The sequence below is a fragment of the Fringilla coelebs genome (assembly GCF_963513975.1).
Source record: "Fringilla coelebs genome assembly, chromosome: Z".
Lineage (NCBI taxonomy): Eukaryota > Metazoa > Chordata > Aves > Passeriformes > Fringillidae > Fringilla > Fringilla coelebs.
In genome coordinates, this window is record NC_140031.1 from 45,780,126 (window position 1) to 45,795,556 (window position 15,431).

At 37.4% G+C, this 15,431-nt stretch overlaps 1 protein-coding gene across 1 annotated transcript in view; it reads left to right on the forward strand.

Moving 5' to 3' along the window:
- The window catches only part of ADGRV1 (adhesion G protein-coupled receptor V1), a gene marked incomplete at its 5' end in the record, with an annotated part of 277,332 nt that overhangs the window by 226,973 nt on the left and 34,928 nt on the right, over window positions 1-15,431 (forward strand). Inside the window, one exon of the mRNA XM_084224720.1 lies at window positions 4,777-4,934. Coding sequence (XP_084080846.1) covers window positions 4,777-4,934 — 158 coding nt within the window. The remainder of the gene's footprint in view (window positions 1-4,776; window positions 4,935-15,431) is intronic.

Consider the following 15,431-nt stretch of genomic DNA (forward strand, 5'->3'; position numbering starts at 1 on the left):
ATATTCTATTCTGTTATGTTATAAACATTTGAGATGGAAATAAAGTACTGTTTAAAGTCACACCATGAATGAAATAGGAGACTGGGAGGATAGAAGGTGAAGTCTTGAAGGTGATGAAATTGAGAGAGTTTAGATAGGAAAAGTGCAAGAGCAATCACTAGGAATATCTTAATGTCAAAGTATTATGATGTGATTATAAGAGATGCTTCTGGCTAAATCAAGATTTTAATGAGACCACACGCTGAAATCAGTAGTACAGATTAAATTTAACAGTAAATGTGAGGTAGAGAGATAGAAAAAAAAAAAAGAAGGTGGGAGGCATGGGGATAGGGAGGAAAGAAATAGAGTGAGAGATGAAAAGATAGCATATTCACCACATGGATTCCTACAGCATCTCATTGGTCCTTCTACACACCCTGGTCTTCAGTGGTGGGGGTCTCCCTGTTGCTCACCTGGAGGTACCACTTTTATACAGTCCAAGTTTGGGGTATCCACGGGGTGTAGATGCAGTTTCCACAACTTTGGCTGACATGTGCATCCTTTCTCACAGTTTTCACTGTGTGTATGTTTTGTCCAGATAAATCTTTTGTCCCCACAATCTGTGCATCAGAATTTTGCCTGGTATACTAATTCTAGATCTTCACCTTCATTAGGCCTGGTGTTAATGTCGTCCTGTTTTGCCATCTGTGCTTATGTCAAATTTCATTGTCATGGCTTATTTTATGGAGATAGTGTCCTGGGCTAGATGACTGCATTTTTTAAGCCCTCACCCCACCCCATGCCTCAAATACTGTCTTCCAGGGACTTTTCCTCAGTTTGTGGGTTTTCCACGGGGGTGGTGCATACATAGAAAAGACAAAGGAAAAAAGACAGAAGCAACAGAAATAATGATGCCAGTAATCATAAAATGTACAACAGCTATTCCAATAATTAAATATACAGATCCAATTGCAATCATCAACCCAGTTTTCAGTAGACGCAACTCCCAGTTTCTGAGTCCCAACTATTAGAATATGGATCTTAGCCAGGTACTGGGGCTAATTACCCAGTTCTCAGTAGACGCAACTCCCAGTTTCTGAGTCCCAACTATTAGAATATGGATCTTAGCCAGGTACTGGGGCTAATTTCCTGAAACCAATCTTAGGGTTAGAATGATTGAAAAAGTTCTGATGTCTGATTAGCCATTTCTGTGGCTCAGGCTTTCTCAATTGATGATATTGCAAATGGCAGCAGTGCATTCAAGATTTAGTGTTCCATATACCCCTTGTTCCTTTAATAGTAACATATCTGGTGCCAACTAACCTTGTAAAGCCATTTTTGACACTTGTTAGAATTGTAAGTTAAGATCTCTAATTCATATCTGGTCCATTACTGAAGGCATGTACCTGCCACATAACATTTCCTAGGACCCACTGGTGCTGTGTAAAAACTACCTTAAACATAAAACCTATCTTTTGTCACACTTTATCTGGTGTATATACTACTGATCCATTCTTAGCTTTATTCAGGAGAATTAAGTTCCTGTCATGTCCTTCCTGCTGATAAATAGTGAAAGACACAATTTGGGCAAATGGATGGGACTATGATCCTGCACCTTAGACCGGCATGCGGAGTTAGGGTCAGTCACTTTTCATCAGAATATCTCCAGACTAATCCAAGTGATATACTACAGTGGCTTGTCTTGCAACTCCAGGTTTCTCTCAAGTACATTTGGGGCTTGAAAATAGCCATAGAATTACACAACAAGTGTTGATTTTTGAATTCCATACAGGGGTATCCCAAACAAATACTTGTTACATATTATGACGTGTTTTCTCAGTCAGCCAAGACTCAAGGGGATGACAAGGTCTCGCAGCACAAATGATTATTACCTTTGCACACTGAAACAAGTGTGAAGGGTTTGTGGTGAAGGGTGTGTGAAGAGGATGTGTCTTCACATACTTTAAAGGCCTCAAAATAGGGTTTTTTCTCAACCACATCAACATATAGTTGGAGAAATTTTGTAGATAATGGCAGAATTACAAAATATTCTGACTTGGAAGGGACCCACATTCCTGTCCCACTGGGTAATTCTGCACACCATGAGAAATTAAGTTTTAGCACGCAAAGTTCTCATGCAAAATACAAAAAGTTCTCATATGAAAAAAAGGTACTTATATGAAAAGGTTTTCAGACAAACACATCTTCAAATTGAGCCTATACTCAGTTCTCCAGAGGATAGATTAAAGCTCTGTTGTGATTTAATTTTGACTCAAAACAAAAGCTGTGGCTACTGTTGATGACCTCATAAGTGAAATTAATTCCCTTTCAAATTTAGTTGGTTTTTTCTCTCTTTTTTATTATTATTGGTTTTCAATTTTATTTTCAGTGGGAAAAATTGTCTCATTACATTCCTTTGCAATTACTGCTACAGGAAATTGCACCCACAAGTTGGAAGCATGTGGTCAACAGTGTACTATAGTTACTGTATGGATTGGAATAGATAAAAGAAGCGAGGTGAGGTTAAAATAATGTCTCAGGACACATGCTAGAAAACCTGACAGTAAATCTGGCATATTGACGTGAGAATACGAGTATTTTCAAAAACAGTTACAGGTCTTGATAGGCGGTAAAATGCTTTTCTGAATTTTATCCATGAGCTATTTTTAGTGCAGGGCTGTCCAGCATTCTAATTTAGGAAGAGGAACTCAATTATTTCCCATGTCATATTTTCTTTTGTTTTGTTAAGATCATTTGGGTTACTTATTTATTCTTCTGATGTTTTTGAAAAATTATGCCAAGTCATGATAAATAAAAGCCTTCTGGGGCAGAACTTGGAAGGTTAATGCATGTTTGCATGATTCCAATATGCATAAATTCTTGAAACAACTCTCAACTCTCAAGCTAAATTTGGTAGAATTTTCTGATTCTCAACTGGTTGAAATAAAAGAGTGCATGCATAAGATAAAAGTAAAAGCTTTTCCCAGACCATTTATTTTGTAGCAAAAAGACAAACTCAGCAAAAATCAAAGTAACAAAACATTCAGTGTTTTTACTTATGTAATCTTACTAATATTTGGTCTCCCAACAAGTTCCTGTCAATTAAGACACAAACAAATCACAAAAATTGATAAACTGAAAATACAAGTAATTATGGGGGCTAGTTAAATGTTCCATCAGTTTTGGTTATCAACTTTCTATAAAAAGATGCTTATCTCATGCTTGATGGCTTTTCTCATAATCATTAAAAGCAGCATAGGTTTTGGTAATGTGATTTCATTTCTTAGTGCTAATTGTGCCAACTCAAGAATGAATTTGGGGGAAAAAAGTAACTTTCATACCTAAGAAATAATAAAAATTAGAAAGATTAAATGGATGGGATGTTGTGTCCCATATCAACCATGTTGAGAGCTGGTCAAGGGGGGTGATCCTTGCCCTCTGCTCAGCACTCATGAAGTCACACCTGGAGTGCTGGGTTCAGTTCTGGACTTCTCAGTACAAAAGGGACATGGACAGACTGTACAAAGTCCAATGAAAGCCACCAAGATGAGCAACGGACTGAAGTATCTCTTCTATGAGGAAAAGAACAAACACTTTGAATTGCAACACAGAGTTCCTACTTTCCCCAATGTGTACTTGTTCAGTTATGTTATCAGATGATATCTAAGCTTGGTGTCTGACCGAGCCTCTACGTTCTGCAGAGAGCTGTGAAAGGTATCTAGATTGTGCTGGAAATTATTTTTGGAATTCACTGAGTATCATGACTGCTGTTCTGAAAGATACAACACAGGATGCCATCTTGACTTTATGGTAGTATATGAAAGTACACGTAAGCAAACCCAGAAGTTTTATCCAACCAGGTATGCCAGTGAAATGTTTTCCTAGGCCTCTCTCAGACATATATCAGCATCAATGCTAAGCTTACTTAGACGAGCTGATCTGAGACACAGAAGGGCTGTAAGTTACACCCTCTTAATAGGGATAGCAGTGATCACATAATCTCTAGACATACTGACTCCCGCGCCGTCCCTTGGGCTGCTGTGTTGTGCGTCATCTGTAGAGTGGGTCAGTGGCTATAAAGCCCATACTGGTCTCCAGGGACAGACCGCAGAAAACCCTGATCTCTCATACCCCTGAGAGCTCTCTTTAACTATCATCTACTTTTTGCTCAAGCCATCATCCTATATGCATAATTTTACTCTTTCAGGGATAATTCATATTCTTGACGCATCTTTAAAAATAATTATAACTTAAATAAATGAAAAGGGCAAGGAGAGCAACTGGGGAAAAAGAAAGGGGGAGGGAGTGAGCATTTCGCTTCTGTGAGCAAATGACTTGAGAAGGAATAGTCATATTGTCTTTAGGACTTGTTAATTTATTTGAAAAATATCTTTTACAAAACTTAATTTGTGATTTCAGGAACTAAATATAGGAAATTGCAGAATGTCCTTTTAGAAATTAGTGACTAAGAATGATCACTTTAAATTAATATAGAAGCATGTAGTTTGTTAAAATACAATATTTTTCATTTCAAGTTTAAATTTTTCAAAATTGGTTAAGCTAAATATAACATGCATTCTGGAAGAGCAAAAGCTTTACTTCTTTAGATATAATGATGAGATAAGAACCAACAGAACACAAAGGAACCTATCAAGGTTACTCTGGGAACAGAGTTAAAGAATTTGTGGTTTGTAAAGCACATTCTTTTTCAAAAATATTTGTTTCTGTCTTTTATTTATGGCCTTTCAAGGTGTCTCATGCTTATCAACAGCATTTTTTTCCACTTTTTTCCATCAGGTGTTTCATTCCAAATGCCTATGCTGCTCTCTTCACCGCTGCTCTGGTGCCATTAATGTGCCTGGTGGTGGTTTTTGTGGTGTTCATCCACGCCTATCAGGTGACTCCTCAATGGAAGGCATATGATGATATTTTCAGAGGAAGAACAAATGCAGCAGGTATGATTTGTCAGCAAACAAGTTGTACTTTTTAGTGGCAGAGACTGTTCTTGCAAGTTCAGAAAACCCCCCCTGAAACCATGGTTCAGCAGATACCTACGCACTTACTTTAAGAATACGCCTAATGTCCCTTTGATGTCTGTGAAAGTACTTTGATTATCAAGCTATGCGGATGCTTAACTGTCTGAAGGGGTTAAAAATACGTAAAACCAAGAACAAGAAATTAGTGTCATTGTCCTTGTGCTAAGTTTAGTCTTCATAAAGAGAAGAACAGAGATAAAACAAAGTACTGCCCTGCTTGGAGCACTGTGTCCTCATGCCAGATTTTGGCTGGAGGTACTGAACATCCTATCCTAGGGAGGGCTGGGGCTGCTCAGGTGCAGTGATTGCCCACTTGCAGAGCATGATCATCTATGGATGCAGGCTGTACCTCCTGCTCAAACCCAGGTGATGGGCACAGCTTTGGTCATTGTGTTTTGCAGTGTATTTTGTGTCTGTGATGCCAAACACAGGGTACTCTGTGCCCTGGGCTATTTAGAGTTAATGCCTCTGTTTTGGTATTTCCTATGCTACTTGCAACTGAAACATGCTTGAAAGGAAAAATCTGTCTTGTGCAAAACAGGAAGTTTCAGTCGGCCTCCTCTATCAGAACAATTTCAACTACAATGTTCCCAAAATAAAGTTGTGGCAGTTTAGACCAATACTGTAATAATAATAGGACACTCTGTGGGAAGCTTAGAATAATGTTTCTATTCTCTTCACTGTATTTTTTGTAAAGAGAAAATGAGCTTTAAAACCTAATGTAAATAATTTTTGGATATTTGGGGTACAGGTATATATTCCTTTCTTCAGAAAATTATGATAAATATTAAGTATTTATAATCTGGCCATTTCTGCAAATATTTGTGTCCTTTTTAATGACACAATGTTAGCTTGACTAAGATCTGTATGAATTCGGATAAGGTCTGATTATATCCAAGACCTTAGTTGCACTCTTTCATTTGTCTCTGATATAAATGCACACAGCTGGATCTTCTTGTCAGTCTTTCAGTTAATTTATTTATAATTAACTTTGTTTGGGTATCTCTAAGGATATTCCTAATAATATGTCGAGGGTTAAGTCTTGTCTCAGAGCAGTTAAACTAAAGGAAAAAGCAAACAGAATATTGAACTAATACCATAAATAAAGTTGTCATGCAAAATGGCAGAAAGTACGAATAGAAATTATAATTGCATGACATGAACATATGAAATAGTAGGATTGAAACAAATCTTTGATTTAGCATAGAATTCAGGGTGTTTTCTTTCTTCAGTAGAATCTAGAAAATAGGGTGGAGAGTGCCAGAGTCTCAGAAGAGAAGAAAAAAATCAGAAAGAGAAAAGTTCAGTAAGATCTCTTTTTAATTCTTCTTTTTTTTTTTTTTTGTTAAGTCAATTGTAACTTTTACTACTTGTGCACCTGCAAGGCAAACTGCTGCTTTGCTACCAAAGAGCTTTTGTAAGCACAAATGAAATGCTGCATACGGTGACAGTGAGAGCAGGTTGGAGAGGGTCTGTTTTAGAGAGAAAAACAAACTGTTTCTTGCTATTTATGGTGGCTGTAATTGTATAAGGGGACTCCATATAGCTGTGTTTGTGATTTAACCTTCTAGAAAGAAAATATGGTGATTTCTGTAGTTTGTAACATTGCCTATTGCTATATAGTAATCAACAGTACTAACTGTTGATTAGGATCTCTGCCTTTTTTTGACTGAATATTTGTCTTCTGAAAGTAAAGGTGTTGATAGTATATTTGCACAGTTTTTAATGTCTTCTGGGTATATTGTGCTTGTAAGACGTAGTCAAAGGCAGTTTGCAGTGGTAAGGCCTAGTATAACTTATAAATCTGGCCTAGTATAACTTATAAATCTTGACTCTTGACATTCACTCAGCTGACTCTATCTTACAAAATTCCTGCTCCTGCTCCTGTTATTGTAGCCACATAAGTGGCTGCTTTGGGAAACAACATTTTTTACATCAGTAAATTTGTCTGTAGTCAGCTTCATGATGATATTTTACTTTTGAAACATAGAAGAGGTCTTTGATTATACTTGCACCAAGTATAATTCTGCCTTACAAAACACTCTGTGTTAGGAAAGTCTTTGGCAATGTTGCCTCCTTAAGTTGCATGGACATACAGTATTTTTTCTGTTTTCTTATGGCAATGAATATGCCATAAAATATGAATATGCCATCTCTCTGTTTCATCCAAAACCAGAGGAAAGGTGGAGCCACCAAGCAACAGTTTATCTATGTCAAAGGCCTTAGAGAATTCAGGACAGAAGACATGAGTTGATCTTCTCTTTTCTACTAATACATCCACTCCATTATAGACAGTCGTCATGTTATTCTTCTACAGCTATTGGAATAAATTCTCTAAATTCTGTAAAACATCTTGCTGAACTTAGGTAGTAGCATGGTGGTTTACTATTTTTTCCTGTCCTAGAAGTAGAGTTTGTTACTACCCACACTAAAGGAGACTCCTGTGTACTTTTTCTTTCCCAAGAGCAGAATAACAATGCTGGGTTTCACCATACATGCCTAAAAGAAAATATTTAATAGCTGCAAAGATGATCTGTTTCTAGACAGATAAATATTTTCTTGGAAAACTAGAGGGTATAGTTTCAGGGTACATTACTTTTATTTATACAATGCCCTTTTTTAATTTTAACTCCTCTTCTGTCATGCATATATTCTTCCTAGTCCTCTATATTTTTCCTGGGTGTGCTTAAGTAAATTTTCCCCTCTCATACCCTATTGTGGTATTTTCAAGAAAATACCGTGGTTCAGCTGTGGTATAGACAGCTAGCCCAGGAAACATCTCTTTTAGTAATTGCTGTCAATTCCTTTGGCAGTGTTCTGGGATCTTCCTAGAAGGTGTTTATATTCTTTACTTGTGACTAGGTTATTACTGTAAAAGAAAATTATTAAATCAAGGTTTTAGTGTAGAATAAACACAAGTAAATAGGTTGGCCAAATCTTAATTTGAGCAATATGCGCACTTCTCATTACCCTGTCTGCAGCAGCAAATATGTGAGTTTGCTCTCTCATGCTCTTTTTATTGTTCCAGAATTTCTGTTTCTGAGCATGTTGGTTTGCATGGCGATTGATATAGTCAGGGAATTTTCCTCGATAGTAGAGGGATCAAGAAAGGGCAGCGGGAGAATCAAAAATTAGTTATCTCAGAGCAATCAGCTTTTTCTTCTCAAAAGTGAATATTGGAAAGAAAAGTGTAAAAGGTTGAAAAAACTGAGAATGATGATTTTCAAGGAATGCTAACTCTATCTCTGTAGTCATTCAGAGGTAGGCATTGAATTTGCTTAAAAAGACTCCTCACTTTGTACTCATTCTGTTTGCTAGCCTTTCAGCAAACATGTTCTGTTGGCTGACTGTCCTCCTATATATAGAAACTCCCTTCTCAAAAGTTAGCCTTGACAGGGGCCAAGTCAGAGCATTCATTGGATAAACAGCCTTTGGGCTAACTAATATTTAAGTTTGCATCACAGGACACAGTTCGCCCTCCTGGCTGCTAGGGCATTGGTGACTGATATTCAGCTTGTATTTGACCAAGACCCCCGGTCCCTTTCCACTGTGCTGCTTTCCAGCATCTCATTCCCCTGTCTGTCTGTCCATCCATCCAGAGTTGCCCCACCCCAGGTGCAGAATCTGGCACTTTCCCTTACTGAACTTCATATTGTTGGTGATTGCCCATTCCTGTGCCCACTCCTGTGATTTGCTTAGATCTCTCTGCAGCAGCCTCCCTGCCTTCAAGAGTCAACAGATCCTCCCACATTTGTATCTTCTGTGACCTTTGCTTAGTGTCCCTTCCAGTCCTGTGTCTAAGTCATTTATGAAGATGTTGAAAAGCACAGGGCTGAGGATGGAGCCCTGTGAAAACCCACTAGTGATAGGTCCTAGTATGCAAATACAGAAAATGAATAGTAACAGTACAGCAATCCAATATAACTTGTTTTGTTTTCTGTTTGCTAACCTTTCCTAATTTCACAAAAAGATTTAAAAATGTAACAGAACAACTTGATTGCTCCCCGTCCCCCCCGATAATTGTAAATAGATAAACTTCATTTATTGAATGACTCTTGAGCTGACATAATTTTCACTGGCATGCCCTGCTCATAAATATGCAGTACAACTTATGAACCAGATGTCATAATTGCAAAAGTGCCAGAACTAATGTAAAGATTAAAACTTCATGTTGTCAAAATAGAACTTAATGAAGAATGTCTTAGAATTTAGTTGTAAAATTGTAACTACCTACTTTCATCTTCCTTCATATAAATTTCTTTAATATGAAATCATAGAATCGTTTGCGTTGGAAGGGACTTTAAAGATCATCTAGTTCCAGTCTCCAAATATATTTAATGTGTTAGCAGTATGCAACAGAACAGCAGTCACAACAGAGCATGCTAAATAGTCTGCCTGCACCTACTAAGAGTTATATGCATTCACAGTATTCAGGATGAACACTGGATATAATATTCTAGTCTTCATAATGCTCCAGGAGTTTTTATCTTTTGTGATTAGGAGAAAAACAAATATTTGCCTTCAAGATTTTTACAAATTCTATTAGGACAAAATGCACAAGTATAATTAGAAGCTGAAATAAAGAACTAAGATTTGAATAAGGTAATAACATAAATGTCTCCTCTTCACTCGTGTAATTTAGATTGTTTGCACTGTGCTTCACATGTCCAAATTAGCTTTTGTACTTCGAAGAAATCTGCAGAAACAAGCTCACATCCATGAGTTGTGACTGCACAGTTGCAATTTTAGCACTCATTTAATATTTTGCAACTGTGCATTTAAGTAATTTTATGTGGAAATAAGTAGGCTCATATTTTTCTTTATTCTGTTGATTTGCTACTTTTCTGGGATTTGCCATGTTCCCTGCATAACAGTAGTAATAGCATAAGCTATGATAAAATGCCCTTTTTATCCCTTTTATTATAACACAAGGTGTCTTAAAGTTGTATGTGAAAGTTTCCAAAACCCTGAGATTAGTGCAAAGGTTGAAGAGGCTAGTCTTTTATGATTTTGAAGCAGTGATGTATTTGTTATATTGAATAGAATATGCGCTTTTCTTTTAGAAAGCATACTTTAATTTCAAAATTTTCCTTGCCACAAGGGTCAGCAGATCAAAAAATATAAATGAAAATATTTTGACACATTTTTTACTTCCTATTTCTACAAACAATCAATGAACATTATTTTCCAGTTCAATTTTATGGACATGGATCTACCAGCTTTTCTGTATCCAGCATCTGATACTGTTAAATTCTGCACATTTAACATTCCCAGTCAGGATTCAGTGGTTTTGTTATGATTCATTGATTGCATTTTCTTGGTGGTGTATTTCCTTCTTTGAACTTTATGAGAGCAATCTGTTTCATTTTTGTTTGTTTTGTTTTTTATTTTGGCCACAAAATCACCACCACCCCTTTTTTTTTTTTTTTTTTTTACTGCAGCTGTCAAAAACAATTGACAACCAAGCCAGCAGGATTTGGAACACAGTTTTCAAGCTTATTTTTAAAACAATGGTTTTGTGGCATTTTTATTTTTACATTCCTAAGTTTTACTGATAACTTCTTACGCAATAGCCTGTAAATATTTTACTAATTTAGATCTCCCACAAATTGTTGAAATTCTGTGAAGCAACACACTCTCCCCAGTCTTCTGGAAAAAAAAAGTTTATGAAGATCTTTCAGGCTTTTCAGTAGGTCTTCATGCTTGGCAAAAACTGTTAAAAGCTATTAAAATTGCATTATCAGTTGCAGTTTAACAGCCTCAGGAGAGGACATAGTGAATATTTATATGTAAACTCAGAATACAATTAAAGCTGTATTATTCAATTGCTTCTTTTATTGAATTTCTTATTTATTTAAAAAAATAAAGAAAATGGAAAAAAACCCCAAACATAATATGGACACCAACACAGTGGTGAGAAGAAAGGTATTCCAATACATTATGAATGCACTGTTCATGCTTTATTTTCCGCAATTAAATCATATAGATATTTTCTGCAATATACATCACAGCATTAATATTTAATATTTGCAGTTTTCTAATTTATATTTGATTTAATGTTTTTCATTAATCAGACTTGTAGTTCTGTCTAATATCAGGGAAGGAAGGAAGTGGCAGAAGGAAGGAAGTGGTGGAAGTGGTGGAAGGAAGGAAGTGGCGGAAGGAAGGAAGGCAGGGAGGGAGGAAGAAAGTGGTGGAAGGAAGTGGAGGAAGGAAGTGGTGGAAGGAAGGGGCGGAAGGAGGGGGCGGAAGGAAGGGGCGGAAGGGAGGGAGGGAGGGAGGGAGGGAGGGAGGGAGGGAGGGAGGGAGGGAGGGAGGGAGGGAGGAAGGAAGGAAGGAAGGAAGGAAGGAAGGAAGGAAGGAAGGAAGGAAGGAAGGAAGGAAGGAAGGAAGGAAGGAAGGAAGGAAGGAAGGAAGGAAGGAAGGAAGGAAGGAAGGAAGGAAGGAAGGAAGGAAGGAAGGAAGGAAGGAAGGAAGGAAGGAAGGAAGGAAGGAAGGAAGGAAGGAAGGAAGGAAGGAAGGAAGGAAGGAAGGAAGGAAGGAAGGAAGGAAGGAAGGAAGGAAGGAAGGAAGGAAGGAAGGAAGGAAGGAAGGAAGGAAGGAAGGAAGGAAGGAAGGAAGGAAGGACTGTTTTCCTGCCTTTGTTTAAGTGAGTTGTTCAGTGCGTGGTAATTCAGTTAGTAGATTTTCTAAGTGCTTGTCCATTGCTTTTCCTCACTTTAAAGAAAAATGCCCTTTTTAACAGGAAGGCATTTTTCAATAATTTTTCACTATCCACCATGAGCTATTGTTGCCTGAAATTTTACAGGAGGTTTTCCGTTGCTTCTTCTCTGCCTGGTAAAATAGGTTGTAATAGACAGCATCAAAATATTAATTAATAATCAATAGGCACTACACAGGAATGAGTGGTTAAGCATGGGACCTGTCAAATATGGCATTGTAACTTCATTAGTGAAGTTACAATGCCATATTTGAATCCACCTCAAGCTTCAACTTGCCTTTAGGTGAGCCATCGAAAGTATGACAGTGTGAGGCTCCTCCTCATCTTCTTTTTCAACTCCACAGTTGCTTCCGCTTTCTTTTTAATGCTGCTTGTCCTGCTGGCAGACTTCCCCTTCCCATGGTTTCCAAAAGAGATGTTTCATGCATAGGAAGGGAGTTGATGGACAGGATACGCTTGGTACTGAAAAATAATTTTTCTCTTCTTTTTTTTTTAACGTGGTTTCATCCTGTGTTCTAAAATTTAGTATCTATCACCACTTGTCCAATCCTTTCAGGCGCACAAGTGTGACAAGTGTTGCAGTTCTTATTTCTGAAGAAGCATGCACAGGGTCGCTGGAATCACAGTCCTATGGGGTTGAACTTCTTTGTGGACATCAGTAAGCAGCCTGCTTAGGTTGCAGTAGGTTTGGGTGTAAACAGATCATGAAATTATTTTTCTCACAACGTCATTACAAACCATGGAATGATAGAATGGCTTGGGCTGGAAGTGCCTTTTAAAAGTCATCTAGTCAAATGAGCCTGCAATGAGCAGGGATGTCTCCAGATGCCTTATAATGCAACAGAGAATGAAACTTTATCACCAGTCTTTCTCTTCTTTGTGAGGTTTATTTCAGAAATAAAGAATCATGAGGGTTTAGTTTGTTACAAATATAAAAACACTGTAGGTGAAATCATAACTGTTTGGAAATGTTTCATGTTTTGTTTCCTACTGTGTCTTGTTCTACTATAAGAAAACCGAACAACAAACACAAGGTTCACAGCTTTTTCAACTGGGCAATCTGGCTTTTTATTACCTGAATCTTATGATGTTACTGTAGAGTTCCTTGTGCTGATAATTCTTCTGAACTATCAAAGTTCAATATGATTGTGTGAAAGAAAAGTCTCCTGAGGATTACTAAATAGGGAAAAAAGCCCTGTGTCTGGTTAGGGAAGCTCCTGAGTTGTAAATGGGAGAATTGCTGGGGGAAGTATTATATCTATCCAACTTTTTTGGCCCTTCCTAAAGGCAAGGCCAGACAAACTTTTTATATACCCAGTACAGTTCCTTTTAGGTTCTTGATGAGGTGACTAAATTTTTCCATCATCCTCATATTTTTCCTGGTTTATGAATTTTGTAATCTAATCCAAACTCATAATGAAAATATTGCAGCCTACCTTTCAAATTCTCACAGTCATTGTTTTTGTGTGAATCACTTACAAAATCTTGTGTTTACTCTAAGGACTCTCCTGCTGTAGTAAACTACAATTTTATTACCCTTAATAACTTATTACAATGTACTGCAGCCCTCAGAACAGAAAATTAATTTTACTGATTAACAAAGAAATTATCTTTTCTCAACAATAAAGGAATGACAAACAGGGGACAGTTCCAGTTATTTAGTAAATAGAATGTATGCAATTTCACCTAGTTAAATATCAAGCTGGACTATGGTAAATCTTCAAGCTCTAACAAGCTGCAACTAGAGTTGCATAAACTGCGTTTGTCTGTATTCAATTTGTCAACACTGTCTTAAGCTTATAGTAAGGAAACAGGGACATATTTCAAGGAAAGACCTGAACAGTCAGGACAATGATATATGCATGCCTTTATACATTTATATGTATTTAAGGAGGGTGTGGACTACCTGTTGCTTAAATAAAATCTTCCATCAATTGTAGTATTAAAAAACAGTGTGATAAGTATACCAAAAATGGGGACCAGCATGGTTGGATTATGTAATACCCAACAGAACTGCTTGTCAGTGTCTCAGTTACATCACAGTAACATTGAGCTGACTTCTCCACATCAGTCTTATCTATTAAGGTTTATCCAAGTAGCCTAGAGGCAGCTGCTTACACTTGGACTTAGAGTAAAAGTCATATCAGGGAAGGTTCACCTGCTCAGAATAACCCTTTGGGGTTTCTTTGGGAGTGAGTTGTTGGTTGTATATTCATATGAAGAAAACTACAAATAATTAGACTATTTTGGTCCATATCAACACTATTTATTGGCATTCTCTTCCTTTGTGCAGTTCTGATTTTACAAATATGAATTTGTTGGGTTTTTTCTGATACATTTGCTCTATTTATTGAGCTTTTGTTGGATCAAAATCCAACAAATGGGTATACAGAACCTGCAGATCCAAGGCTTTAAATGATGCCAAAGTTTCAACTCTGTATTAGCTCTTTGCAATACTGATAACTAGGCAATTGTTACCAATGAAGAAAAAAAACAGAAGCATAAACTGTACCGATATTCAGTATGTGGCAAAAAGCCCAGTGTCTTTACACTTTTTCTTGTTAAAATGTTATGTCTGTATGATGTGGGGTATTTCCTACATTCGGAAGGCCCTTACTATTTATACAATATTTTAAAAAATGGCTAAAGGGCTCCCAAACTGGTGTTTCTGGAGCAATGCCTGTAAAAACACATCCCCACTCTTCATTGATGCTGCATAACTAATGGGAGAGGGGCAATGCCTGGCCAAACACCTCTGTCCCTCAGTGTGCAGACCTGGCAAACATGGACTTTGAATTCTGCTGCAAACATGGTAACACAGGGCCCAGCTTCTCATCAGTTTCAGGAGAAACGTGTGGAGGTAAAAACTTAATTTTTTTTAACTTATTGAAAACTTTGTCCAGGCAGACATCTTCCTGCCAGCATTCCCTAAATCTTTTATGCTGTAAATACAGTGGGGAACATAAAATGGAGAATGTGTGCTTCCTTAAGGACAGATTCTGCACATATTTTTGAAGGTGAATGAAATTAACTGGTTAAAAGTCTATCTTGTGGGTCTCCTGGGCTGGGAGGAAGTTGTCACTCAAAGTTTTTAGGGGTCAGATGTCTTATGTTTGACTTCAAGAGGAAAATAACAACAAATCAAAGAATAAGCTATTCTTATAATTTCCTACAACCCTGTAAGTGGCCAGAGCTGGGACCATTTATGTATCCATGTGCCATGGCTTGGCACTGGCTAGATGCCAGGCAGCCATGAAAAACCATTCACTCATTGTCCTCTGTTATAGTTCAGCAGAGAAGGGGGAAAAAAAGCCTAAAAGGCTCATGGGATGAGATAAGGATTAGGAGAAAACACTTCAAGGGCAAAATAGGCTCAAAACTTAACAGACAAAAAGACGAAATATTAACAGAATTAAAAGAGGAGAATGCAAACTAGAACAAACCTTTAGAACACCCTTTCTCCTCCCCACCCCAGCTCTTCCTTCCCACCGAGAGTGCAGGGAGACAAAACATGGGGTCAGTATTTTTAGTCAGTTTTTTATTCCATCTGTTGCTTTTAAAAAAATCTTTCTTCAGTTTGCTTAGGGAGAGGAGTCTCTTCTGTTATGTTGTAAGGTCCTTCTCACAAGAAACAATTCTCTGTAACTTGTCTAACGTGGTTCTAATTTTCATGAGTAGTAGTCCCGTCCAACCTG